Source organism: Hyperolius riggenbachi, chromosome 2 (genome assembly GCF_040937935.1).
Source record: "Hyperolius riggenbachi isolate aHypRig1 chromosome 2, aHypRig1.pri, whole genome shotgun sequence".
NCBI classification, from domain to species: domain Eukaryota; kingdom Metazoa; phylum Chordata; class Amphibia; order Anura; family Hyperoliidae; genus Hyperolius; species Hyperolius riggenbachi.
The window spans coordinates 83517079-83543437 of record NC_090647.1 but is presented as its reverse complement, the minus strand read 5'-3'; the positions used below and the strand labels follow the sequence as shown (position 1 = coordinate 83543437).

Genomic DNA, 26359 nt, shown 5'->3' with positions numbered 1-26359 from the left:
TTTATGATAAGCTGGGCAGGGAGATAAATGGAAGAGGAGGAATATATTATAGATAAAAATAACTCCCAGCATTCAACTCTTTGGCACTAGGGCCAGTGCTCCTAAAGTATGTGATGACTACATACCATAACAGCAGAAAAAGTTCAAGTTTTGAATGCAGCATTAGCATCTTTATCACTTAATACACTTATGGTGACAATACCACTTTAAAGATGCTTGCGCAGAGATGCTTCAGGTCTGTAATTATTGTGTTTCCATCATTTCATAACAAAAACATTCTTAGTTGAGTTGAATAAAAATCCGATGGCAGCCTTCATATTCTTTTCCACAAAGGGGTAAAGAGGCGCCCAGAGATTGATAAAACTAAGTTAAAAACACTTAAAGAAAGAGGAAGTGGCTTACCTCAATGTCTTACCTCATAAGACAAAAAAAATGTTATGTAGCACATGCAACAAGTTTCGTGGGTCTGAGCCCGCTTCCTCAGACTGTTAGGTTGGCAGATTTGGCATCTATTTTGACAATTCAGAGCTGGTTGCAAACTGAAGGGAATACTTTAAGCCATAGACCCTGAACAAACATGCAGCAGATCAGGTGTTTCTGACATTGTCAGAGCTGACAAGATTAGCTGCATGCTGGTTTCTGGTGTCATTCAGACAATACTGCAGCTAAATAGTGCAGCAGGGCTGCCAGGCAATGTGCATATATGTTAAATAGGACAGCCTCTATATACCTTTTACTTTAGTTGTCCTTAGTGTTTTTATACTACTTTACAATAGTAATCGCTAAGGGCAGTCTATTTATAATTATCTTGTACAAAGCAAATTACACTCCAGCATGACACTCTGTTCTGCTGCATGACCAGTAAATGATATGCAGCATGATCACTACATGATATCCTGCATGCTGGAACATGAATGAGTGTGCTGTGCGCTGAGCCAATTTGTGATCCTATTGCCACCCAGCCTGGCAAAGTGCTGAGAGCAAAACTTGGTTAATTATTGCTGTCAAAAAGTTACAAAAGTCATTTCCACATTTGGTGTCCGATAGCTGAGCCCTTTCCTTTCATCCTTGGTGGATCGAGTTTCCTCTGTCACCAGGCAAAAAAGTTATTACATGTACTTGCAAAAGCATTTTGTTTTGAAGGACCACTATTGCGAAATAAGTAGGCAGTTAAAATCTGACAGAACCGACAGGTTTTGGGCCAGTCCATCTCCTCATGGGGGACTCTCATGATTTTCTTTTTCAACAGCATTTCCTGAACAGCAGTTACAAAGTCTACCTGACCAAATAGTGTGCAAGAGAGTAGGGAGGCTGGCTGGTATCTTACTATTTTGGCAGTTAAACTGCTGTTCAGGAAATGCTGTTGAAAACAATGAAAACTCTTAGAATCCCCCATGAGGAGATGGACTGGCCCAAAATCTGTCGGTTCTGTCAGATTTTAATTACCTACTTTTTTCTTAGTAGTGGTTCTTTTTAGAAGAAATAGATTGTAAATATCCATCTTTTATAGGAGCATCTTGAGAATCCCTGCTGTGTATACTAAACTCAGCCAAGACTGCCCCTAAGGCATTGTTCCTATCCTTACGCCTGCACTAGAAGCCTTTGTCATGTCCCAAGTCTCTGATTGGTTGCTGCTGAATTGGCCGCCTGCTAAATACTGCACACACACTGGCAGGTGGACAGTCCACCACCTTTCGCCTTTCGGGTATCCATAGCTCAAATATTTAGTTCAGAAGGGGGCTAAAGGCAGGAGCATGATTGAAGGCCAATTCACACTTAGGGCTCATTTCCAAGGGCAGTTAAACTGTGTGCTCAGTAAGCAATTACCAGGCAGCAGTGAGCAGTTGTAAGCGTTTGAGAGGCATTTCACTGCCTATCAACTGTCCATGGAAAAGAGGCCCTAGTCTGTTCTTCAACCATTTTCCATAGCGAATATGGACCAATTAATATGTAGAGCAAGATCAACAAAGGAGGATCCGCAATCACAGCGAAGTAGTAAAAGCTGGTATTCTTTATTGAAAAACGCCACAAAAATGACACATATAGGACCACAGAATGACTGACGCGTATCGGGCTCAAAATCTGCCCTTAATCATAGTCATACAGATTCTGAAAGAGGCGGGGACTTTATAGCAGAAGGAGGGGGGAGGGGAAAACCCCACACCCAGTCGTCCTAAAAAAAGCCACAACCCCTTAAAAAGAACAACAAACATCTTGTAATGAAAGACAGCTGAATGGCTAGATAGAAATAATGCATCATTACAAAAGTACAAAAATGTAGCAAAATTTGTAAAAAAACATATACATGTTAAAATTTCATACAAAAAGTACAAATAAATAGAAAAACTGGCAACTGAAAGAAAGAAAAATCTTTCTTAACTGTCATATACTAAACTGATATCCCAACGGGTGTTTAGACCATCAGGAAAGCGGGTAACCATGCGATGAATCCAGAAAGCCTCTCGTTTAAGGAGAAGCTTCTGGTGGTCGCCTCCCCTAAATGGGGAGACCACTCTTTCCACACCCTGAAATTTAAAGGAAGTCATATTCCCACTGTGACAGTTCTCAAAATGCTTGGAAACAGCAGATTTTTTAAAAGTGTTCCAGCTAGTCGCACAGTAGTGCTCACCTATCCTCGCTCGAAGATTGCGGGTGATGCACCCCACATACTGAATGTGACAGCTGGTACACGTAATAACAAATTGTATGTTTAGTATCACAGTTGATATACTGCAAAATGGGAAAAGACTTGTTAGTGGTATATGAAAAAATAGAAGTACCTTTATGATGACACCTGCAATAGTGACATGTGGTAAAACCACAAGGATAGGATCCTACTGTTCTTAACCAGGTCGGAGTGCGTATAGAAGCCGGAGACCTAAAAAGACTGGGAGACAGGATGGACCCTAGAGTGCGTGTTTTGCGAGATGAAAAGCGGCACCCTGCATCCAGAACTTGTTTTAATTTGAGATCTGAATGTAAAACTGGGAGATATTTTTTGATGGTGTCAACAATACTTTTATATTCCAAACTGTATTCTGTCACAAACGTGACAGAACCCTTCCCTGTTCGTCTTTGTCTGTCCTTATTGTTATCCAAAAGTTCAGTCCTGGATTTTTTAGCCACTTTATTGCGACTGGTTTTTAAATGCTTATCTGTATAGCCCCTCTGCCGTAACCTACACTCAATCAGACTGCACTCCTTATCAGCACTCTCCAAAGTGGAGCAATTGCGAATTGCTCTGACAAATTCACCTGTCGGTATGGCATTGATAGTGTGTATAGGATGACAAGAGTTGGCTAAAAGAATAGAATTACCCGATGTGGGTTTCCGAAAAGTACATGTAGAAACTGTATGTGATACAGAATCACCTGTCAATGTGAGATCTAGATAATCTATCGAAGTTGCATGAGTGTTCATAGGTAAAATCAAATTTAATTGATTGTCATTAAGGTAATTCAAAAAAGACTCCAAGATGTCGGGAGGGCCCTCCCACACCAACAACAAATCGTCTATATATCTGCCATACCATTGTATATGGGAGGCAAAAGGGTTGTCATCCCCAAAGATGCGGAGCTCCTCCCACCAGCCCATGTATAGGTTGGCCAGGGAGGGGGAAAACTTCGCCCCCATAGAAGCTCCGCATCTCTGGAGATAAAATTGAGAATCAAAGACGAAAAAGTTGTGCGTGAGGAGGTACTCAACCGCTAGGAGCAAAAAGGACTGAAGTGAAGAATCAAAGAAAGAAAATGTGGTTAAATGGAAATCTAGTGCTTTTAAGGCTAGTACATGAGGAATAGAGGAATATAATGAAGTGACATCTAGGGTCACCCACCGGGAATTGCAATTCCACCTAAACCTGTCAAGACTGGAAAGAACATGTCGGGTATCTTGAAGGTAACCCGGGAGTCTCGCCACTAGGGGCTGGAGGTGTGCATCCACCCACTCGCCCAGGCGCTCACCCAAGGAGCCAATACCAGCAACAATTGGTCGGCCCCTTGGGGGAACGCCCGGTTTGTGAATCTTCGGGAGATGGTGGAACACAGGGAGAACAGGGTGCGATGGACATAGAAACTCCGAGAGTCGCATAGTAAGCACCCCCGTGCTCACCCCACGTTCCAACAGCGCCCGAAGATCACAAAGAAACTCTTGTCATCCTATACACACTATCAATGCCATACCGACAGGTGAATTTGTCAGAGCAATTCGCAATTGCTCCACTTTGGAGAGTGCTGATGAGTGCAGTCTGATTGAGTGTAGGTTACGGCAGAGGGGCTATACAGATAAGCATTTAAAAACCAGTCGCAATAAAGTGGCTAAAAAATCCAGGACTGAACTTTTGGATAACAATAAGGACAGACAAAGACGAACAGGGAAGGGTTCTGTCACGTTTGTGACAGAATACAGTTTGGAATATAAAAGTATTGTTGACACCATCAAAAAATATCTCCCAGTTTTACATTCAGATCTCAAATTAAAACAAGTTCTGGATGCAGGGTGCCGCTTTTCATCTCGCAAAACACGCACTCTAGGGTCCATCCTGTCTCCCAGTCTTTTTAGGTCTCCGGCTTCTATACGCACTCCGACCTGGTTAAGAACAGTAGGATCCTATCCTTGTGGTTTTACCACATGTCACTATTGCAGGTGTCATCATAAAGGTACTTCTATTTTTTCATATACCACTAACCAGTCTTTTCCCATTTTGCAGTATATCAACTGTGATACTAAACATACAATTTGTTATTACGTGTACCAGCTGTCACATTCAGTATGTGGGGTGCATCACCCGCAATCTTCGAGCGAGGATAGGTGAGCACTACTGTGCGACTAGCTGGAACACTTTTAAAAAATCTGCTGTTTCCAAGCATTTTGAGAACTGTCACAGTGGGAATATGACTTCCTTTAAATTTCAGGGTGTGGAAAGAGTGGTCTCCCCATTTAGGGGAGGCGACCACCAGAAGCTTCTTAAACGAGAGGCTTTCTGGATTCATTGCATGGTTACCCGCTTTCCTGATGGTCTAAACACCCGTTGGGATATCAGTTTAGTATATGACAGTTAAGCATCAATATCTAAGATGGCGCCGGACTCGGACGCCACGGCCACAGGGCTCCGGCCTTTTTCACTTATTTGAGGAGTCTCTCCCTCCACTCACCTCTGGCTTCACATCTCGCGCTGGGGCAATGAGGCGGAGGACAGCGGCGGAGTCAATATGGCCCTGCAACAGCCACGGACCGTGGGTGGGAAGGGAGGCGTGAGGATCAGCTGGTCGGGAGCTCACGTGCAGCATGAAGCCTAGCAAGCACGGAGCTCCGCTGATCTGCCGCCGGACCATCAGGGACACCTTCCGCGCCGACCCCACACAGGAATTGAAGGCCCGACGACCAGGAAGCTCCTAGGGGAGAGGCCACCATCCTCCGCACACTCCAGCCACGGAGGATGATGCCATGCAGGCCTCCAGCGGGTCGGTGCGCCTGGCTGCACAAACCGGTGGCGGGCCGACAGCTGATCAGCTGTTCGGGATTCCTCTTTCTCGGGCACTGGCACTTTCGGTGCTGCCCGGCTGCTACCCCGAGCCAGCCCCTCAGCCACCACCACTCCATGCGGGCAGGAGGCCTGACCACCGCCGCTTCCTGCCGGAAGGATCTGCTGAGAGGCAGGTGAGAGGATCAGCTGGTCTGGAGCTCACATGCAGCATGAAGCCTAGCAAGCACGGAGCTCCGCTGATCTGCCGCCGCTGCCGCCGGACCATCAGGGACACCTTTCGCGCCGACCACCCGCAAGACTTGAAGGCCTGACGACCAGGAAGCTCCTAGGGGCGAGGCCACCATCCTCCGCACACTCCAGCCACGGTGGATGATGCCATGCAGGCCTTCAGCGGGTCGGTGCGCCTGGCTGCACAAACCGGTGGCGGGCCGACAGCTGATCAGCTGTTCGGGATTCCTCTTTCTCGGGCACTGGCACTTTCGGTGCTGCCCGGCTGCTACCCCGAGCCAGCCCCTCAGCCACCACCACTCCATGCGGGCAGGAGGCCTGACCACCGCCGCTTCCTGCCGGAAGGATCTGCTGAGAGGCAGGTGAGAGGATCAGCTGGTCTGGAGCTCACATGCAGCATGAAGCCTAGCAAGCACGGAGCTCCGCTGATCTGCCGCCGCTGCCGCCGGACCATCAGGGACACCTTTCGCGCCGACCACCCGCAAGACTTGAAGGCCTGACGACCAGGAAGCTCCTAGGGGCGAGGCCACCATCCTCCGCACACTCCAGCCACGGTGGATGATGCCATGCAGGCCTTCAGCGGGTCGGTGCGCCTGGCTGCACAAACCGCTGGCGGGCCGACAGCTGATCAGCTGTTCGGGATTCCTCTTTCTCGGGCACTGGCACTTTCGGTGCTGCCCGGCTGCTACCCCCGAGCCAGCCCCTCAGCCACCACCACTCCATGCGGGCAGGAGGCCTGACCACTGCCGCCTCATGCCGGGCCTCGAACGTGGTAGTGGGTCCTCACCAGCCGTGGTCCCCAGCCTTACCAGGGTCATCTGCCCCTGCCGAGGCCCGTGTCGTCCACCACCCACCAGGTCAGCCGGCTCCACCACCCACCACTCAGCCGTGAGGTCCAGCGGTCAGCCTGCTCCATCACCCATCATTCAGCCTGGAAGACTGGCGATTTACACCCGGCGACCTCTCCACAAGGGATGGACTCTGTGATGGACTCTGTTTGGACTGTTTTGTGGGACCCTGGGATGCTTTTTTTCTTATCCTGCAACCCTGGGGGGGACTCTGTCTCTCTGTCTTTCTCCTCTTGCCCTGGTTCTTTCTCTCTTCTTCCTCTGTTCTTTCTCTTTCCTTCCTAAGTCTCTAGCTATTCCTGCTGTTTCGCTCTCTCTTTCGCTGTCCACTCTCTCCAGGACACACGGCGGGGCGTCTGGAGCTGCTGCGGAGCTGAGCGAGGGCCACCGGCTGCTCCCCTCACACAGCTCTCCAGACTCCCCCACGCGTCCGGCATTATAGCTAGTGTGCTGTATTTATAGGTATATGCTACTTGTACTACTGTACCTGACTGTACATGTTGGATTGCATGCATGTGTTTGTACCATCTCCGACCCTGTCTGAGCCAAAAATAATTCCGGGTACAACCCCCGTTGTACTTGGCGAAATAAACGTGATTCTGACAGTTAAGAAAGATTTTTCTTTCTTTCAGTTGCCAGTTTTTCTATTTATTTGTACTTTTTGTATGAAATTTTAACATTTATGTTTTTTTTTACAAATTTTGCTACATTTTTGTACTTTTGTAATGATGCATTATTTCTATCTAGCCATTCAGCTGTCTTTCATTACAAGGTGTATGTTGTTCTTTTTAAGGGGCTGTGGCTTTTTTCAGGACGACTGGGTGTGGGGTTTTCCCCTCCCCCCTCCTTCTGCTATAAAGTCCCCGCCTCTTTCAGAATCTGTATGACTATGATTAAGGGCAGATTTTGAGCCCGATACGCGTCAGTCATTCTGTGTGGTCCTATATGTGTCATTTTTGTGGCGTTTTTCAATAAAGAATACCAGCTTTTACTACTTCGCTGTGATTGCGGATCCTCCTTTGTTGATCTTATTTCTGGCTTGGCTTGCCTGATCCTGCACCAGTGGAGTGTTTGCCTCTTGGGGGTTCCAGAGCGTTTGGCCTTCCATTCCAATATGTAGAGCAACCCCTTGCTTTCACATAGTCTGTTTGTACCGGATGCAGGAATGCCCATTGTGTTATTGTGACAGATATTCTGATGAAACCTGCATTGTACTGGATAGGGTGTATTGCCATTTTTGTAAGGATATGGCCTCTTTCTGCTCCGCAGACACTGACCACCTTCAGTAGACCTCCGGAGTAGGTACAGTGCATCGATTTGTGTGATGCTACATGCACAAAGCTCAACACTGCATCCAGCAGTAGAAGGCTAGCACTGGCAATGTTCCAGTCAAATCTGCTAAAATCTAATCTGTATCGAGTGTTCTCCCAAGAATTTTTTTTTCATCCGGGTGGCTTGAAAAAGTAGCTGGGTGGGGCCCAGTGGGGGAAGGCAGGGCCGGCACAACTCTACTTACAGCATAGGATGAGGAGGCGAGCCGATGACAACCGGGTGCTCACCTAGATTAGCCAGGTGCAGCCCACGGCTAAAAGGATGTTGGGAGAACACTGGGTATCAAATGATACAAGGTATATACATTATCAAAATTTGATGATCAATATTCAGTTAGGGAAATATCAGGAAAAAAAGATTTTTCCCTCGTATCCTAGCATATGCTTGGCATTCATCGGCAGAGAAAGCCTTCCTTATAGTATGTAGTCACTAGACTAGTTTGTGTGGTGTTCTGCTTTAAGAAAACATAAAGAAAATGGAAACCTCTATAGCGCAATATGAAGTTGTTGCTATTCTTGTGGCTAGAATATTTAATAACAGTAATACTCTGTTTATTATTGATACTGGGCTAACTTTGAAGCTTTTTTGGGGGGTGAGCGAATTGAGTTGTCTTTTTTTTTTTTTACGTACCCTCTGTTAGGTGTCAGAACTCTTTGTTGGTCTTATGCAACGGCGTGGGTGTGTTTACCATCAGAGCACTGCTGAAAGCTTGTATCTGTGGGGAGTTTATTATGATTGTGGTTGTTATCAGGGTGATTCAGTAACTTACTGCTGTAGCATCTTTTTTTATGGTGTTAATGGGGGGGGGGGGGGCAAATTGCACATTAAACTAACAATTCGAAATGGTGACGTTAGAAAACGCTACAAGCCTGATTTCTCTAGACAACAAACTTCTGTTATTGTTTTTATGCGAATGCTTTGTGTTTCCCTTAGTCCAGGTTTGCTGAGTTTGCACTCTCTGACCTGTGTTTGTCGCTGCTGCAGCTGGATTTTCAGGACCTTCAAAGCCGGATTAGCTGATTAGTGCAGTCCCAACAGGCAGCACGGTTACTACAGTAAGGGTGGCCATACACTAGTCGATTTTGCCATCAGATTCGACCAACAGATAGATCCGTCTCTGATCGAATCTGATCAGAGAGTGATCGTATGGCTGCCTTTTTGCAAACAGATTGTGAACCGATTTCAGCCTGAAACCGTTCACAATCTGTGGAGGTGGTGGTGCTGCCGCCGCTACCCCCCCCCCCCCTCCGCATACATTACCTGCTCCGCCAGCGCGACTCCCCTGGTCTCTGCTGTCTTCTCTGCTCTGGTCTGGTCTCTGACATGCTCCGGCACGCCCTCTACTGTCTAAACTTCCTGCCGGGCAGGAAGAAGTGAAGCATGCCGGAGACCAGACCAGAGTGGAGAAGACAGCAGAGAACAGGGGACTCACGGCGGCCGGAACAGGTAATGTATACCCGCTGTATTGCGTCGGTCGTCGGGCATTCGAACGCCGCTATCGACGCACTCCCGACCTGACGGAGATCGAGAAAAATCTTCCGCACGGATGAATCAACGGGAACGATCGATTTCGGACGGAAATCGATCGTTCTGTCAGTGGTGTGCGCGGCGATTTCACAGACGATTTGATCACTGTGATCGAATCGGCCGTATATCGGCGGGAAAATCGTTAGGTGTATGGGCCCCTTAAAAATGTTTGAAGCCTCGCCTTCTAAGAAGACATTTTTGTAAATATTGTTTTTAAATTGTATTCGGAAATCTTCCTACGTTATCTAATTCTCTCTAGTTTGTGCCATGTATACTTGGCCTGTGACTGAAGTTATTTTACCAGCAGCATGTTTCTTCAAGACCTTTGGAGACTTAAAGGACAACTGTAGCGAGAGGGATATGGAGGCAGCCATATTTTTTTCCTTTTAAAGGACTTCCGAGGCCAAAAATCAAAATTTTGATCAGTACCTGTCTCTTTTTCAAATCCATGGGCAAGTTCCTCCTCGCCCTCCGCTCTGTTCCGCCGCAAATGTATTCTTTTCTTTGCCCCCAGGTCGGGGCCCGACCCCACTGCACGAGTTGGCTCGTACTCCTCTCGCAAGATGGCCGCCGATCAGAGCCGCGGCTGCGCAGTACATATGGAGGCAAGTGCGGCTGCGCAGCTCTCCACTTGCAAGATGGCCGCCGATCAGAGCAGCGGCTGCGCAGTACATAGGCTGGATGGGGGGCGGAGAGCTGATCGGCGGCCATCTTGCGAGTGGAGAAAAGAATACATTTGCGGCGAAACAGAGCGGAGGGCGAGGAGGAACTTGCCCATGGATTTGAAAAAGAGACAGGTACTGATCAAAATTTAGATTTTTGGCCCCGGAAGTCCTTTAAGTAATCCCACTTACCCGGCTATTCTGCGGATCTTCTGCCTCTAATACGGTACTTTAAGGCTTTTAAGTCACAGACCCTGAACAAGCATGCAGCAGATCAGGTGTTTCTGACATTATTGTCAGATCTGACAAGATTAGCAGCATGCTTGTTTCTGGTGGTGTTCAGACACTGCCAAGCAACGGGTATGGTTTAAAAGGAAATAAATATGGCAGCCTCCATACTCTTCTCACTACAGTTGAGAGAAAAAAAAGTTCTTTGTAGAATTAAAAAGTGGGTAGGGTGGGTGCTGCCTAAAACCTCCCTGGCGGTATGATTAGAGAGAGATTTTTTTTTTTTTTCCCAAAAGCGGTGCAATTTTTTCACAAGCTTTCAGACCCTAAAAATCATACCGCTTTATAGATCTGTGGCAGCTCTGCATATTCCACACCCCCGATGGATCCTGCTCGGGATTACTGCTCTGAACTGCCGATTTCCGTCCCAAGCCTGACTCGGGATTACCGCTAAGGAGGTTAAAGGGAACCTGCAAGGCGTGACTTGGTCATCATCAGATGACGGGACCCAGTGTTGCCAACTCATCCCTTTAATTACTGACACATATGAATTATACAGGTTTTGGGGCTAGGTAGATGCAGTTAAAGCACTGATTATGTGCAAATAGCCCCAGAACCTGTATAACTTAGATGTGTCAGTAATTAAAGGGATGAGTTGGCAACACTGACGGGACCACTAGCACCCACCAGCACACCTCTACGGCACTGGATGGAATTTTGTTCACTGCTGTTCAAGATGAAGTAGTGCGCCTTCAATAAATTACACCAGGAAGTTAGTGTGCCGGACTCTAGTTTGCTTCCTCTGCCTTCGGATTGAAGGAAACCTGAAGCGAGAGGGATATGGAAGCTGCCTCATTTATGTCCTTTTACACAATACCATTTGCCTGGCAGTCCTGCTGATATCTTTGGCAGCAGTATTGCCCGAGTCACAAACCTGAAACAAGCATGCAGTTATTCTTGTCAGATTTTTGTCAAACACCTTACCTGTATGCTTGTTCAGGGTCTATGGCTAGAAGTATAAGTGGCAGAGAATCAGCAGGACTGCCACGCAACTGGTATTGCTTAAAAGGAAATATGGCAGAACCATATCTCTCTCTCTCCTCAGGTCCCCTTTAGCAAGCCTGTGTTTTTCTTTTATCAAGGAGATGTTCAGGCTTGCTTGTACAGCCATACACAGTGCTGGGTTTGTTCAGACTTGGACACCCTGCATGAAACGCATTCAGAGCTCTGCTGTAAAGAGTTGCACTATCTAGATGGTAATGGGATGTTTTCTTCCATTAGGATGCTTTGAAAGCCCGCATTCTGCCGGCTCACACAATGAAGTGAAGCATGCCGTGCTGCTTTGCATTTTCAGGCTAGTTGAATAGTGCTCATCAATGAAATTGTGCAATGCTGCCATTCAGGTTGAGCCATAGACGAGAATGAATGTACTGTTTCTTTCTTAGTATTACACTAAGCACAGCGAGCTGAGTCCAGAACAGACAAGATTTCCCAGGAAGACAGCATGCTGAGTGACGGCCAGATTAGAGATGGTACGGATGTCACTGAACACCTGTTTTGTTGGTTTTTCTTTTATCATGGGCGTCTGACCTGTTGATATTAGGTGGGAAGGTTTGTCAAGACATTGCATGGACAGTTTGCCACACCGTTTCTACCTCTGTTTCTCTTGCATTTGATAAATTGTAAAGGCAGGGCTGGGCAAATCCCAGGAGGCTTTTTGGGGCCTGTAAAAATCTTGGAAACAGCGGTTTGTGATTGTTTTGGGTGACGATCCAGAGTGTGTACAGGTATCCCCCAGTATTCTCAAACTGGTCACTGTCGATAAGGCCCGGTTCACATTAGCATTTTTGCGAACAGGAACGTATACTGTACAAACGAAACGGATGTAAAAGGATCCAATGTTAACCTATGGATCCATTCACATGCGTCCATTGGTATGGCTACGTTCCGATCCACGGATCTAAAAATTGCTGCAAGCCCTAATTTTTTCGAACCTTTCTGCCTAGCGGATCGGATCCGGACAAAAAAATGCATTGGGGCAATGGAAAACTGAACGTTTCTTCACACTAGTGAAGAAACGGACCATTGCACGGGGGATGGGGGCATGGACCAACGTGAACCTGAGCGACGGGAGGGTGCAGCGGGCGGGTGGGTGAGAGAGGGTTTATACATGCCTAATCTTCTGTAGCAGCCGGCGGTAGAGGCTTCCGTCTTCTTCTGTGACTAGTCACATGACGCTGTGTGTGGTCACAGTGGAAGAGGAGGAAGCCTCTACCGCTGGCTGCTACTGAAGATTAGGTATTTATTTGCTGAGTGAAAACTGATCCAATCAATCATTGATCAGATCCGTTTTCACTGTGCGAACCGGGCCATGGACAGAGCCATCTGAATCCGGTGAAGCAGAGACCGGATCCGCTCACTGGATCCTTTTGGCTCAGAACGCTAATGTGAACCGGGCCTTAGACATATAGGTGTATGGTGGGACCCGTTGCCTAAAATGGATCACAAACTATTCTATAGCAAAAAGTTTTAGAGGCAAAGGATCAGCAGGCCTGCCAGGCAACTGGTATTGCTTAAAGCGTATCCGAGATGAAAAACTAACTAGAACAAGTAACTTGTCCATATATCTAATCTAAAGTTTAGATAGTGTACATGGTAAATCTAGCTGCAAACTGCTTCAACAGTATATGATTATTACTTCTTGAGTTACAATGAGAGCAGCCATGTTTTGCTTGTGATCATTACATACAGGCAAGCTGCTCTGCATCTCCAGCCCTCAGCCTTTGAAAACTTCACTCCCCTCTCCTCCTCTCTACCTCTGAAATCTCTGGCTAGTAACACCTCCTCCTCTTGCACAGACTGAGCTCCCATAAACCCTTGCTACTTTGGACTCAGAGTGCCTAAGCGCTGGAGAGGCTCTTTTGGCGAGGCTTGTTTAGTTTATAGGGAATTGGGGTATTAAAGCAAAAAAAAAAAGTTCTTTACTCGAGGAATGCCCTATAAACTATGTGAAAGGAACACAATTATACAAACTATGTGAAAGGAACACAATTATACAGTGACCAGGCCATTTTTTACAATTAAGCACTCTGCAGCTGTTACAGTTTATTACTCGGCCATACAACTTAGCAGACAAATCTTGCTTCCTGTTGGTGGGATCTCATTGCTGCTGCAATTTGTATTTTTTTTTTATATTTATTACGATTAACATTGTTGTGTTTTTTCTTTTAAATAAAATAAGATTTTACACCTCCCCCGATCCATTCACTATGATCGCTTCTCATAGGCATTATCCTATAGGTGCGTACACACGCACTACATAAGCAAACGACGGATCCGTCAGACCCTCCCGCTGGGCGGACATTCAGCAGACAGTAGTGCGTGTGTACGCACTGTCGGCGGACTGATGTTCCTGAATGATCCGCTGAGCTGTACAATGTAAATGGCTGTTGTTTCTTTTGCTAACAGCCTGCCAGCCATGATCAGGGGCTGGCAGGCTGATCATGGAGCTCCGCATCTCGTCAGCAAACAATCGTGCATGTGCACGCATTCCCTGCTAATATCCACCCCCAGAACTTGGGGGAGCCACTCTAAGACCACCAATTGGCGTGAGGCCGTCGCAGAGCAGATAGAGGACATCCAAGGTGAAAATAAACTGAGAAAAACATGTCTTTCAAAAAATTACTTTTTTTTAGATATCCCAGTTCTACTTTATATTTAAATCTAGTTTTTAAGCTTTTTCAGGGTCTGTGACTAAAAGTATTGGAAAGAGAGGAGCAGGACAATCAAGCAATGTGCATAGTTTAAAAGGAAATTAATATGGCAGCCTCCATATTCCTCTCACTTCAAGTGTACTTTATGTCCACCGGAGATGAGCTGCTGGTCATTCCCAACAATGTACTAAGCTTTTTCAGGGTCTGTGACTAAAAGTATTGGAAAGAGAGGAGCAGGACAATCAAGCAATGTGCATAGTTTAAAAGGAAATTAATAAGGCAGCCTCCATATTCCTCTCACTTCAAGTGTACTTTATGTCCACCGGAGATGAGCTGCTGGTCATTCCCAACAATGTACTATGTTGGTCAGCTTCATTAGGGGAATAGCCATTTGCTGATTCAGTACCTGGACAGATATCCTCAAGTACTTAAAGTACTCTTTGCACGTATATGGAATTATCTGTATTTGTGGTGCTTCTGGCTGAATCAGAGTTAATTTCATTTCACAAACTGACGATGTTGGTTTGAATTACTGTTTAAATTGTTCCATTGTTTTTTTTTTTTTTATAATATTCTTTCATAAGCGCATGTAATTTTGTGCAACAGCTTATCTCATACATCTGTAGCCATGTGGTAAACAGACAGCTAGTAATTACCATATTTCCACTGGGATCTCATTACCTTGTCATGGGAGGTTAGTAACCTGAAAAAAAGATTATCGGTTTAATGAGAGCTTTCCACTCTGCTGCGTTAATTCTCTGCTCTCTCAACGAGGTTACTAGAGAACAATACGCCAGGCTCAAATCCTATTCCAGCTTGCTGTACATCTCTAGAGACATTTTTGTTCCACTTAAAGGACAACTGTAGTGAGAAGAATATGGAGGCTGCCATGTTTATTTTCTTCTTAAACAATACCAGGTACCTGGCAGCCCTGCTGATCTGTTTGGTTACAGTAATGTCTGATCACACCAGAAACAAGCATGCAGCTAATCTTGTCAGATCTGACAATGATGTCAGAAACACCTGATCTGCTGCATGCTTGTTCAGGGACTGTGGCTAAAAGTATTAGAGGCAGAGGATCAACAGGGCTGCCAGGCAACTAGTATTGCTTAAAGGGATATAAATATGGCAGCCTCCATATCCTTCTTGTTACAGTTGCCCTTTAAAGTCATGACATGTATATAAGAACTGGTAATTTTTGGCTAGGAGGGATCTTTAATAATTTAGTAAGCATTCAGTTCGTATTTGGGGAAATGAGAATTAACCGTAAACATCCGCAGAATACTGGTTAGTTCAGTAGGACTATGAAATCAGTGTTGATTTGGATAATGATCATCTGATTTATTCTTTAGAAATTACTACATCTAGAAGATGATTGAAAAGTGGTTTAAACGTTTGTCTGTGTTAATAGTCAGCACGGTGACGTGGTTAGCACCAGGGCTGTGGAGTCGGTACAAAAATCTTCCGACTCCTCAATTTATGAAACCACGACTGCGACTCCAACTCCGGGTACCCAAAATAGCCCCGACTCCTCGACTCCTTAGTCTAATACGTAACAGGACTGTGGATTTTGTACAAAAATCATCCGACTCCTCAGTTTATGAAATAAACTACTCCGGGTGCCCAAAATTGCTCCAACTCCGACTCCACAGTCCTGGTTAGCACTCTTGCCTTACAGTGCTGGGTCTGCAGTTTTATATCCCAGCCAGGGCACCATCTGCATGGAGTTTGTATGTTCTCCACGCGTCTGCGAGGGTTTCCTCCAACAACCCAAAAACATACAGATGAGTTAATTGGCTTTCCCCTAAATTGGCCCCAGACTACGATGCACACACTACACGATGCATACATAGACGTAGGACAATGGTAGGGGATTAGATTGTGAGCCCCTCTGAGGGACAGCGTGACATGACTATATACTCTGTACAGTGCTGCAGAAGATGTCGGGGCTATATAAATATTATGGGTTTTTTTGTTCATAGAAATGAGTGTGTATAGTAGTAGTAGCTTATAACAGGACACTTTCGGTTTTAAAGCAAACGTGAAGCGAAAATAAACGTATGAGATTAATTGTATGTGTAGTACAGCTAATAGAACATTAGTAGCAAAGGTATGAGTCTCCTATTGTTTTCCAGTGCAGGAACAGTTAAAAAACTTAAGGTGTTATATATGCAAAAAAGCTTCTCTGAGCTCTTCAACTCAATGGAGGTCAATACATTCCTGTTTTCTGAAGCACTAAAACAGCCAAGAAGCAGGGAGAGATAGGTTGAGAAGGTTTTACTGCAGGAAAGTTCAAAGGGTCATTACCTCTGCTTTGTTTTATAGCTTAAAGAGACTCTGAAGTCTCAAAAAAAAAGTATTTTTATTTAACAAATATGTTTAATATCTTAGCCCTAACTAAACCGCTGCATTCCTGCCGCTGTAAACTATCTAAATCCCCCCAAACTCCCCGGGGGGCAATCTGGGCAGCGCTTCTGTGAGAGGCAGGGCTATGAGCCGCAGCTCTGCCTCTCGCAGTAAAAATGTCACCATATGATAAATGTCAGAATGTAAAAATTAAGCACTCTTGTTGATCATTATTTTTCATTGGAGTTTGGCCCAAAACAAAAATTTCCAAAGATTTTCAAAGGTGACTAAATAACTTTTTAAATGGGGGAGTCCAGTTCGGTCGACGGAATAATACTTAAGTAGCCATTTCATTATCTCTGTTATGCGGAACTGACAGCCCTCTCATGATTATACTCCCCTCTCCATAGAGCACAACACGACGACTGACAGAACAGTGTTATTTTTTCAAATAACCCTCCAGGACAGGTGCTACATATGTTGAGGGCGGAGCCCATATCTCATATGTATCACCTGTCCTGGAGGGTTATTAAAAACAGCATTACCAGGTAAGCTAATTTTGGTTTTTTCAAATAACCCTCCAGGACAGGTGATACATATGAGATATGGGCTCCACCCTCAACATATGTAGCACCTGTCCTGGAGGGTTATTAAAAACAGCATTACCAGGTAAGCTAATTTTGGTTTTATGGGAAAAGGCCATTTGAAATGATAAAGAACAGTTTTTCAGACTGCCATTATTGCTTATATGTATGGCCTGTAAATTGTGGTAAATATAATGAAGGTGGCCAATGGTGATTAGCCACTCAATATGGCAAATGGTTGATTTCTTCTAGATCAGTCAGCCCTTGTCCTTTAAAGATTAAAATTACAGATCAGCTTTGGTAGATAAAATTACCTACATTGGTTAGTTTATTGATAATCTTCCAGGGGTCAAAGGGCTACTGGCAGATTTGATCGAGGTGATTGAATCTGCAGGAAACGTGAAATGTTGACTGGAAGGGACACCTTTTTTATAAGGTGAGCAAAGCATACCCACTAACCATGGCTGGATAGTGTACTATGCCACTGACACAGACCAAGGTTCCAAATCTCTGCTCTTCCTTTTCACTAGGCCTGCACATATTCAGTGAGGAGACTTTGGGCAAGACTCCCGAACACTGCTACTGCCTATAGAGCGCGCCCTAGTGGCTGCAGCTCTGGCGCATTCAGTCCGCCAGGAGAAAAGTGCAATATAAATGTGCTTTATCTTGTCTAAAGCCTAATACACAAGGGGGATTTTCTAGGGATCTCTGTTGCCCAAAGGATCATCAGATCTCCCTTCTCAGATCCCTGCCATGCAGGAGAGCATCCTGGCTAGTGACACGTCTGTTGCTATGCAGGCGGTGGAGGGACGGCAAGCCATGGATGGAGTGAATCCTAACGAGTGGGGGAGAGTTGAGCGGTGCTCGGGTGTCGGGGAGTGCTAAAGATCTGGCATGCGGTACACTCGCTAGCTGGACTCCTGATTCTCATCTATGATGGCCGTTATCGTCCGCCACAGCAGAGTTCAGACCAGCGTGTGTATGTAGCTTTATTTGATATGTAACAGATAGGGACCACCTGACACATGCTTGGTTTATCAACCGAAGTGTGAGAACTAGTGGTGTAGCACTTACAGGAATCCGCCATCACCCTAGACATGTATGGACAACCAGCATTGCTGTACTGAGAATGGCACATTCGGCTTTCAAAAACAGTTCTGTCGATTTTGGATTTGGAGCGGATCTGATTTATTCTCTCCTGGCCTCGGCATGAACTGCCTGGGTGTTTGGCATGGTTTAGCCATCCTTGCTTGTGGGTTACGTCTAGACAGCTCAGCAGCAAGCATCAGCAACGGTTCAAAAGGAATGGTCCAGAGCAGCTTCATGATTTGTGTCCGCATCACATTTCTGCACTGAAATCCTTTATCTCATGCCAAGGAAGTGCACTTCAAATGTTGAGCTTTCCCAGCCCTTGAGCAGGGTTCTGTCACAGCAGGGACCCCGTCAAATGATGTCTTTGTGTTCATGTTGCATTCGGCCCCACTCTGTGCTCAGGAGTGTCTGGGTGATTAAGTTGCTGTACATGCTGTTAAAGTGTTTTCTCCCAAAACTGTGTCTACGGAAACAAATGAGTTGTGTTATTTCATATGAGATGTTTAGTGACTATCGGAGGCTCTTGAGCTGCTTTTTAGGAGTGCTTTGCAAGCTGGTATTCAAAGCAAACCTAATCCATCCATTTTACTTAAAGGGAACCTAAACCATCGTAAATGAAAAGCGCTTCACTTACCTGGGGCATCTTACCAGCACCCCACAGCTGTCCTGTTCCCGCGCCGGTCCTTGATCTGAGACACAACTATGCGCTTTGAGTCCTATGGGAGAAAAGCGCTTTACAAATGTTATTGTATTATGTATTATTATATTACCGATCCTCCGTTCCCCCGCTGCTGCTGCTAACTGATGAGTCAGCGGTCGCCTGTGCAGCCCTGCTCGCGTGCATCCTCGTACATGTTCACGCCGGTGAGAGCATCCTCTGCATTACGGGGTTTTCTCTTAACTACCTTAAGACCGCGTTACGCCAATGGGCGCAATCACGGCAACAGCTCCAGGACTGCCTAGCGCCAATTGGCGTCAAGTCCTGAGGCCGGCTACTGCAGGAGATAGAGCGTGCATGCATCTCCTGCTTGGAAGGCGGAGCGCCGCTCGGAGACTGTTAGATGGCGGGACACGGCTGTCCCCCTGGGGCACAAGAGAGCGATCGGCTCTCATAGGCTGAAGCCTATGAAAGCCGATCACCATGATTGGCTGGCTGCAGGGAGGGAGGGGAAAAAAATATTAAACCATACAATTTATTATTAAAAAATAACAAATATTTATAAAAAAATAAACACAGAGGGAGCGATCAGAGCCCACCAACAGAGAGCACTGTTGGTGGGGAGAAAAGGGGGGGGGAGAGAGGGAATCACTAGTGTGCTGTGTTGAGTGGCCCTGCAGCTTGGCCTTAAAGCTGCAGTGGCCTATTTTGAAAAAAATAGCCTGGTCTTTAGGGGGGTTTAGCACTGCGGTCCTGAAGTGGTTAAGCTCCTCCCGACATTAACACGTACGTGGATGTGTGCGGCCAAGGCCTCGCAGCCGCAGTGGAGCGCCGACTAATAGAAACTAAGGGGGGGGGGGGCGAGGAGGTCCGTTGAGGACTGGCGCAAGCAAAGGACGGCTGCAGGGGGCTGGTAGAAGCCCCAGGTTAGTGAAACGCTTTATTTACAACGGATTAGGTTCCCATTAAAGCGGACCTGAACTCTTGCAAAGGAGACAAGGAAACACAGAGAAATCCATCCTGTGTGTGTTTATAGAGAACAGCCCGTCTAATTCTCCATTCTCAGCAGGTATTGAGCTAGTGTAATTTGAGCTGTCTGCTGACTGTGCCGAATTCTGAGCTAATATGTAAAAACGGGAGGTTAACCCTTTTTGTGCTTCCAGAATATCAGGAAGTAACCACTCTGTCTAATCTCAGTAGGAGTCTTATAAGCTGTAACAAGGAAATGATTTTCTTAAAAGGTTATGTGGTTGCTTATCTTTTAGAACAGAGGAAGGTCTGAGTTCAGGTCCACTTTAAGCACTGGTACCACAAGGTGTCTGAAGATGGATGGTCCCTTTCCCTGTGTCCAGAGAGCATTTTCAAATCTCAGGTCTGCATTGAACTAAACAGAGCCTTGATTTCTAACTTGGGAGCTTTGCTTAGCCTTTTCCTGCAATCTACAAACTAACCTGCAAGAACAAACCTTTCATTTATCGGGCAAGAGGTTAAGTCAGAAGCCAAGACTTCTTGCACTATTTGCCTTTATGGATTTTGGGCACATACTGTAGTATAGGTTATGCAGCTTTAATGGAAACCTGAAATGAGTGATATAGAGGCTACCTTATTTATTTCATTTTAAACAATACCAGTTGCCTGGTTATCCTGCTGATCCTCGGCCTCTAATACTTAAAGCCATAGATCCTGAACAAGCATGCAGCAGATCACGTGTTTGACAACAATCTGGCAAGATTAGCTGCATGCGTGTTTCAGGTGTGTGATTCATACACTATTGCAGCCAAAGAGAGCAGCAGGGCAGCCAGGCAACTGGTATTGTTTAAAAGGAAATAAAAAGGGCAGCCTCCATATCGCTCTGTTTGGGTTCCTTTTTTCAAAAGTACAAGCACTCTGTGGTACCCGAGCATCAGTGACAGTTTATACGTTTCAAAGTAACCATATCAGTTTTCTCAGAATCCTTAAACATTTGTGAAATAAGATAACTGCATCCTGTGTGTCACTATCTGCATACATTCTATGTGACATGCCTGACATCATTTTCTCTTTTTTTTAGGGCGCCAATGCCTCGGCTTTAGAGAAAGAGATTGGTCCGGAACAGTTTCCAGTCAATGAGCACTATTTTGGTTTAGTAAATGTAAGTGAAACTCTTTATGATAAAATAAGAGCGAAATAAAGTTTTTTTGTCATGTTGCTGTACTGTGCCTCTGTACTTGTACTGTGTCTCTGTACTTGTACTGTGTCTCTGTACTTGTACTGTGTCTCTGTACTTGTACTGTGTCTCTGTACTTGTACTGTGTCTCTGTACTTGTACTGTGTCTCTGTACTTGTACTGTGTCTCTGTACTTGTCAGTCTGCACAATGTGTAAACCTGTTGCTTAATAGAATACCGAGGTAATGTGACATGAGATAGACATGTGTATGTAAAGTGCTAAGCACACAAATAACTATGCTGTGTCGTTTTTTTTTTCCATCTGCCTGAAAAAGGTAATGAGGAACGAAAGTGCGTTTCTCTCAATTTGGTATCTGGTGGGACCATAACGTCCCTCGCTGATAAGGAATTATAGTCATAATACACTTTCCTGGCAGAGAACCGCTTCTGGGGCAAGGAAGAGATAAAAAGGATCAATAGTTTATAGATTTTAGCTCCTGCATACTTCAATGAATGTCATTGATCTGAGACAATGAAACAGTAAGAAGATTTAAATATAACATAAGCTGGGATATTTAAAGAGTAACTGTCAGGCTGCAAAAGATAATTTAAACCTCTATTCTCCTGTGTTAAACAGTTTAGAAGGAAGCCAAAAAGGCAATACTGAAGTTAAAAATCTCTTACTTTTGATGTGTGCTGAACAGCAAGGCTGTTATTCCCAAGCTCTTAAAAGGACGAGAGGCCGCATAACATACTGCAAAGCATTCTGGGGCTGCTTCTCCCCACCTTGGGTCCTCCCCTCGGCTGCTAGTGAGAAGTTACAGGCTCATGTTACAGCAGCTTGTAATGCAGTCCAGCTCACAGCACTGAAAAATCACAGGGCAGAGTATACTGCATGAGTCCGCTATTGTTCCTTTCCACATGGCTAATTAATATTCACTGCACAGTAGTGTTGTCCATTAGGATCTTTTTTGTGAGTCGAATCATCAGGAAGCAGGGAGGACATGACGACACAATTGGCTTCATAGGAGACAGACAAACATGGAACCTGCCATGAGCTGTCAGGAGCATCATTCTCTGCAAATACTATATAAAAATTCTGTGAAATCCAAACGTGGACAGTGAAATGCATATGTAATGTAAGTACAGCCAATATTTAGCTACTGATGTGTTTTTTTTTCTCTGAGACCTTATACCTAACAGCTCCTCTTTAAAAAAAAATAATGTTAAGAGGAGGATAGATATATTTATCTCATCAGTTTATTTTCACCTCTGTATTCCTTTAAAGAGGAACTGTAACGACAAAACGGCCCCTGGGGGGTACTCACCTCGGGTGGGGGAAGCCTCAGGATCCTAATGAGGCTTCCCACGCCGTCCTGCGTCCCTCGGGGGTCTCGCTGTAGCCCTCCGTACAGCCGTGACGCAATATTTACCTTCCTGGCTCCTGCGCAGGCGCTCTGATGCCTCTCGGCGCCGAAGTAGGCGGAAATACCCGATCGCCGTCGGGTCTGCTCTACTGCGCAGGCGCAAGTTTCCGGCGCCTGCGCAGTAGAGCGGACCCGACGGAGATCGGGTATTTCCGTCTATTTCCGTGCCGAAAGTCGCCACAGCGCCCCCGCTGGAGCCAGCAAAGGTAAATATTGAACTGACAGTCGGCACAGTCGCCGGCTGTTCGGAGGGCTGCGGCGAGACCCCCGTGGGACAGAGGACGGCGTGGGAAGCCTCATTAGGATCCGGAGGCTTCCCCCACCCGAGGTGAGTACCCCCCAGGGGAGGTTTTTGTTGTTACAGAGTCTCTTTAAAGCCTGACAAAATTCAAAACTGAATAAAGTAATTTTCAGTAGCTATCAGCATAAGTGACTATCTACAAAGTAGAGAAGCAAAATGCTGGGTAAAATACCCTTTTCATGGGCCAGATTTCCTTGCCACTGCAGTATAGATTGTCTTTCTTACTTTGCGTTCAACCGCTGGGTGAGTGACCTTATGGCACACAAAGTAGGCAGAGCTATAGATATCTGACTACAATTCCCAGAATTCCAGGAAAAGTTTGCATTAGGAGGTGGGACATGTATTCACAGGAAGTAGATGTTAGACCTCATATCCAGTAACAGGAAATAAAAGGCTCTATATTTAAGCTGGTATGACTAGCAGCAAGCATAGATACACAAAGGATTTTTCAACTTTGAAAAGCTTAAACATTTCTACAGGTCTGATGCTGGGCATCATCTGTGTGCACTGCTCACTGACCCCGGAGTAGCTTCAGGGCGCCATTGGAACATAACGAAGGGGGGGGATGGAGGACAACGGGGAGAGCGGCGCGACGGGTAGCGGCGAATCGGCGGCGAGCGGCGGCGTTTGCGTACTACACGCAACTAGCAAAGTGCTAGCTGCGTGTAGGGAAAAAAAATTATGCAAATCGGCCCAGCGGGGCCTGAGAAATCCTCCTGAGCAGGTTACCCCGAGCTGAGCTCGGGATAACCGGCAAGGAGGTTAATTGTGATAGTAAAATATTAGTAATCTTTACTGATATTTTACTATGACCTAATACTACTCTCACACAGAACCCTTCCTCTACCAATGCCTAACACTAAGACCCCCCCCTGGTGGTGGCTTATTATTCCAATCGAGAAAAAACATATATCCAGGCACATCGCCTCTAGTTGGGACATTAAATAAGTTAAGGAAAGGGAGGTGCTGAAGGGGGTGTGGCCAGAAAGTTAACTAAAATCAGTAATCCTTCGCACTCTTGCATGCAAATGTTCAAACAAATGTTTTTGGTTTTTTTGTCAGCATGCACACAGCTTATGCTGGTGTATGTGCATGGTGCGCATGGATGCATTACGTTAGCTCCTTTGTACGATTGGTATGATGCGCTATCTGTCCCAGGAGAGGACATCCGGATTTGTGCTCCTAATCCCTTGATAGGTTTGATGCAATTAATGTTTGCATGTCTGCACTAGTTCGGATTCCTACATCTACATGGGTACTTCTGCGCAGTGTAGGTGACTAAGCATAAGAATGCATTCTTCTGTGAGCTAAGGCTACATACACACTTGAGATAAAAGTCTTTGGAAAAGGCAAGATCACAGACCAACTTTACCCCATTCCATGTAGTATGAGTGCCATACTCTACACAGTCTATTCTATTGAGCTGAACTCCCCATCAGATAAAAATCTTTGCAAGATGCTGCACACAAAGATGCTGTACACATGCAACAGATCAGTATCTGCAAAAGATCTGTTCCTGCAAAAGATCCGTTCCTGCAAAATGCATTTATAGTCTATATCTGCAGATCCTCACACACACCTTGTTTAACAGACATCCATCTGCAGATGAATGAGGATCTGCAGATATCATAGATATCATAGACTATGAATGCATTTTGCAGGAACAGATCTTTTGCAGGAAAGGATCTTTTGCAGATACAGATCTGTTGAATGTGTACAGCATCTTTGTGTGCAGCACCTTGCAAAGATTTTTATCTGATGGGGAGTTCAGCTCCATAGAATAGACTGTGTAGAGTATGGCTCTCATACTACATGGAATGGGGTATAATTGGTCTGTGATCTTGCCTTTTCCAAAGACTTTTATCTCAAGTGTGTATGTAGCCAAAGACCCCGGCTTTTAACTTAGCTGTAAGGATGAGTGAATCCGTGAATGCATTTGTTTGAACATTTGCATGCGAGAGTGCGAAGGGTTACTGATTTTAGTTATTATTACAGTCAGACATCAGAGTTTTAAAAGGACATTTAGTGAGGCAGAGGAGCTGTCCAATAGCTGGAGTTGTCTGGGCTGGTGGCCATTTGAGCTGCATGATGAGGAGGGAAAAGAGAAGTTGAGGAGATGCTTTCTGCTAATTGACTCCTCAGGAGATGGGACAGTTCTCTCCCCATAGCCCGAGGCAAGTGCCAGTATATTGTTGTGAACAAATAGCACTGACAAATGTAACTCCATCTTTCCATTAAGTTATAAGAAGGTACAAATCAACCCAATGGTTTTGTTTGGTGTTCAGTGTAATTTTAAAACTAGACTCTGGGGAAAACTAGCCTGCAGATGGAGGATTTCTCAATGTGGTCATTGCAGCCTGAAGATAAAGATTTTTGTTTTTAGAGGCAGTTATGTGACAGACGGTTCTAGTAAATTAGTGGCCTAGCATATGATGCAGTCTTTGCCCAGCTCCACCTGTCCTGGCTGTAAAGCCATTATTAGGCAACAACAAGTAATATATGTCTGCGACTGCCAGTGATTCCATAGCCAGCAACAGGAAAGGGAGATGCTAAGCCAAGCTGTCACATGACTGATTTTCCAGAGCAGCAAATTAACATATCTTGTCAAGAACAGCCGTGGCTGAGGGGTGAATCTCCATGAGGAGTTTATCTTTAAAACACTAACGGAAAATTTTTTGTTTTCTGCTGCCTCTCCAGCCATTTATAAAATGGTAAAATAAAACTTTGCCTTCATATCCTTCAGATTTGATCATTTGAATCTGCTGAAAATCGATTCCTGGTGGATTCGGTTGATGGCTCTGCATGGAAGAATTTGCACAATTGGCAGCGGATCGGGAGCTTGCTGCTAGCAAGGTTCAATTTTAAAGGGATACTGTAGGGGGGTCGGGGGAAAATGAGTTGAACTTACCCAGGGCTTCTAACGGTCCTTCGCAGACATCCTGGGCCCGCGCAGCCAATCACCGATGCTCCGGCCCCGCCTCCAGTTCACTTCTGGAATTTCTGACTTTAAAGTCAGAAAACCACTGCGCCTGCGTTGCCATGTCCTCACTCCCGCTGATGTCACCAGGAGCGTACTGCGCAGACACAGGCCATACTGGGCCTGCGCTGTGCGCTCTTGGTGACATCAGCGGGATCGAGGACACGGCAACGCAGGTGCAGTGGTTTTCAGACTTTAAAGTCTGAAATTCCAGAAGTGAACCGGAGGCGGGGCCGGAGCATCGGTGGGTGGCTGCGCCAACACAGGATGTCTGCCAGGGATCGTTAGAAGCCCCGGGTAAGTTCAACTCATTTTCCCCTGACCCCCCTACAGTATCCCTTTAACGTTGCAGCAGCGGAGCTTACACTATCCTGTCTGTTGTGCGTCTTCTATCCTCTGCTGGGCTCTGCTTCCTGACTCTTCTCTCCTGGGCACTTGTCTCATGTCACAAATGCAAGAGGGCTCTAGTGGTCACCTAAGGTTGGTGCCTGTAGTGTTAGGCCTCTATTGTTTGTCATTGGACACAGCCCCCAGGGGTGAAGAGACAGGAAGCAGAGCCTGGTGGTGGATAGGAGACTGGTGACAGTGGACTACAGTGCATGGCCTGGGAAAGAGGTGGAAGAGTTGAGCGAACTGGGGATTAGGCAGGCAGTGCACATAGTTGTTGTTTTTTTCAGTTTTGCATTTACATGTGTTTTAAACTTTCTGTAGTCCTCACTGTAGTCAAATCAATGATAGCTTTATTGACCTGACCAAGATTTATACAGGCATTGCCAAAGCAGAGGAAATGGAGGACATGCAAGGG

The 26359-nt window shown here is 45.7% G+C and overlaps 2 protein-coding genes across 2 annotated transcripts in view; one reads left to right on the top strand and one right to left on the bottom strand.

Moving 5' to 3' along the window:
• Window positions 1-26359, bottom strand: part of RPL21 (ribosomal protein L21) — a 500216-nt gene that overhangs the window by 127132 nt on the left and 346725 nt on the right. The gene's annotated exons all lie outside the window — the stretch shown is intronic.
• The window catches only part of USP12 (ubiquitin specific peptidase 12), a 118513-nt gene that overhangs the window by 45984 nt on the left and 46170 nt on the right, over window positions 1-26359 (top strand). Inside the window, exon 2 of the mRNA XM_068266992.1 lies at window positions 20754-20834. Coding sequence (XP_068123093.1) covers window positions 20754-20834 — 81 coding nt within the window. The remainder of the gene's footprint in view (window positions 1-20753; window positions 20835-26359) is intronic.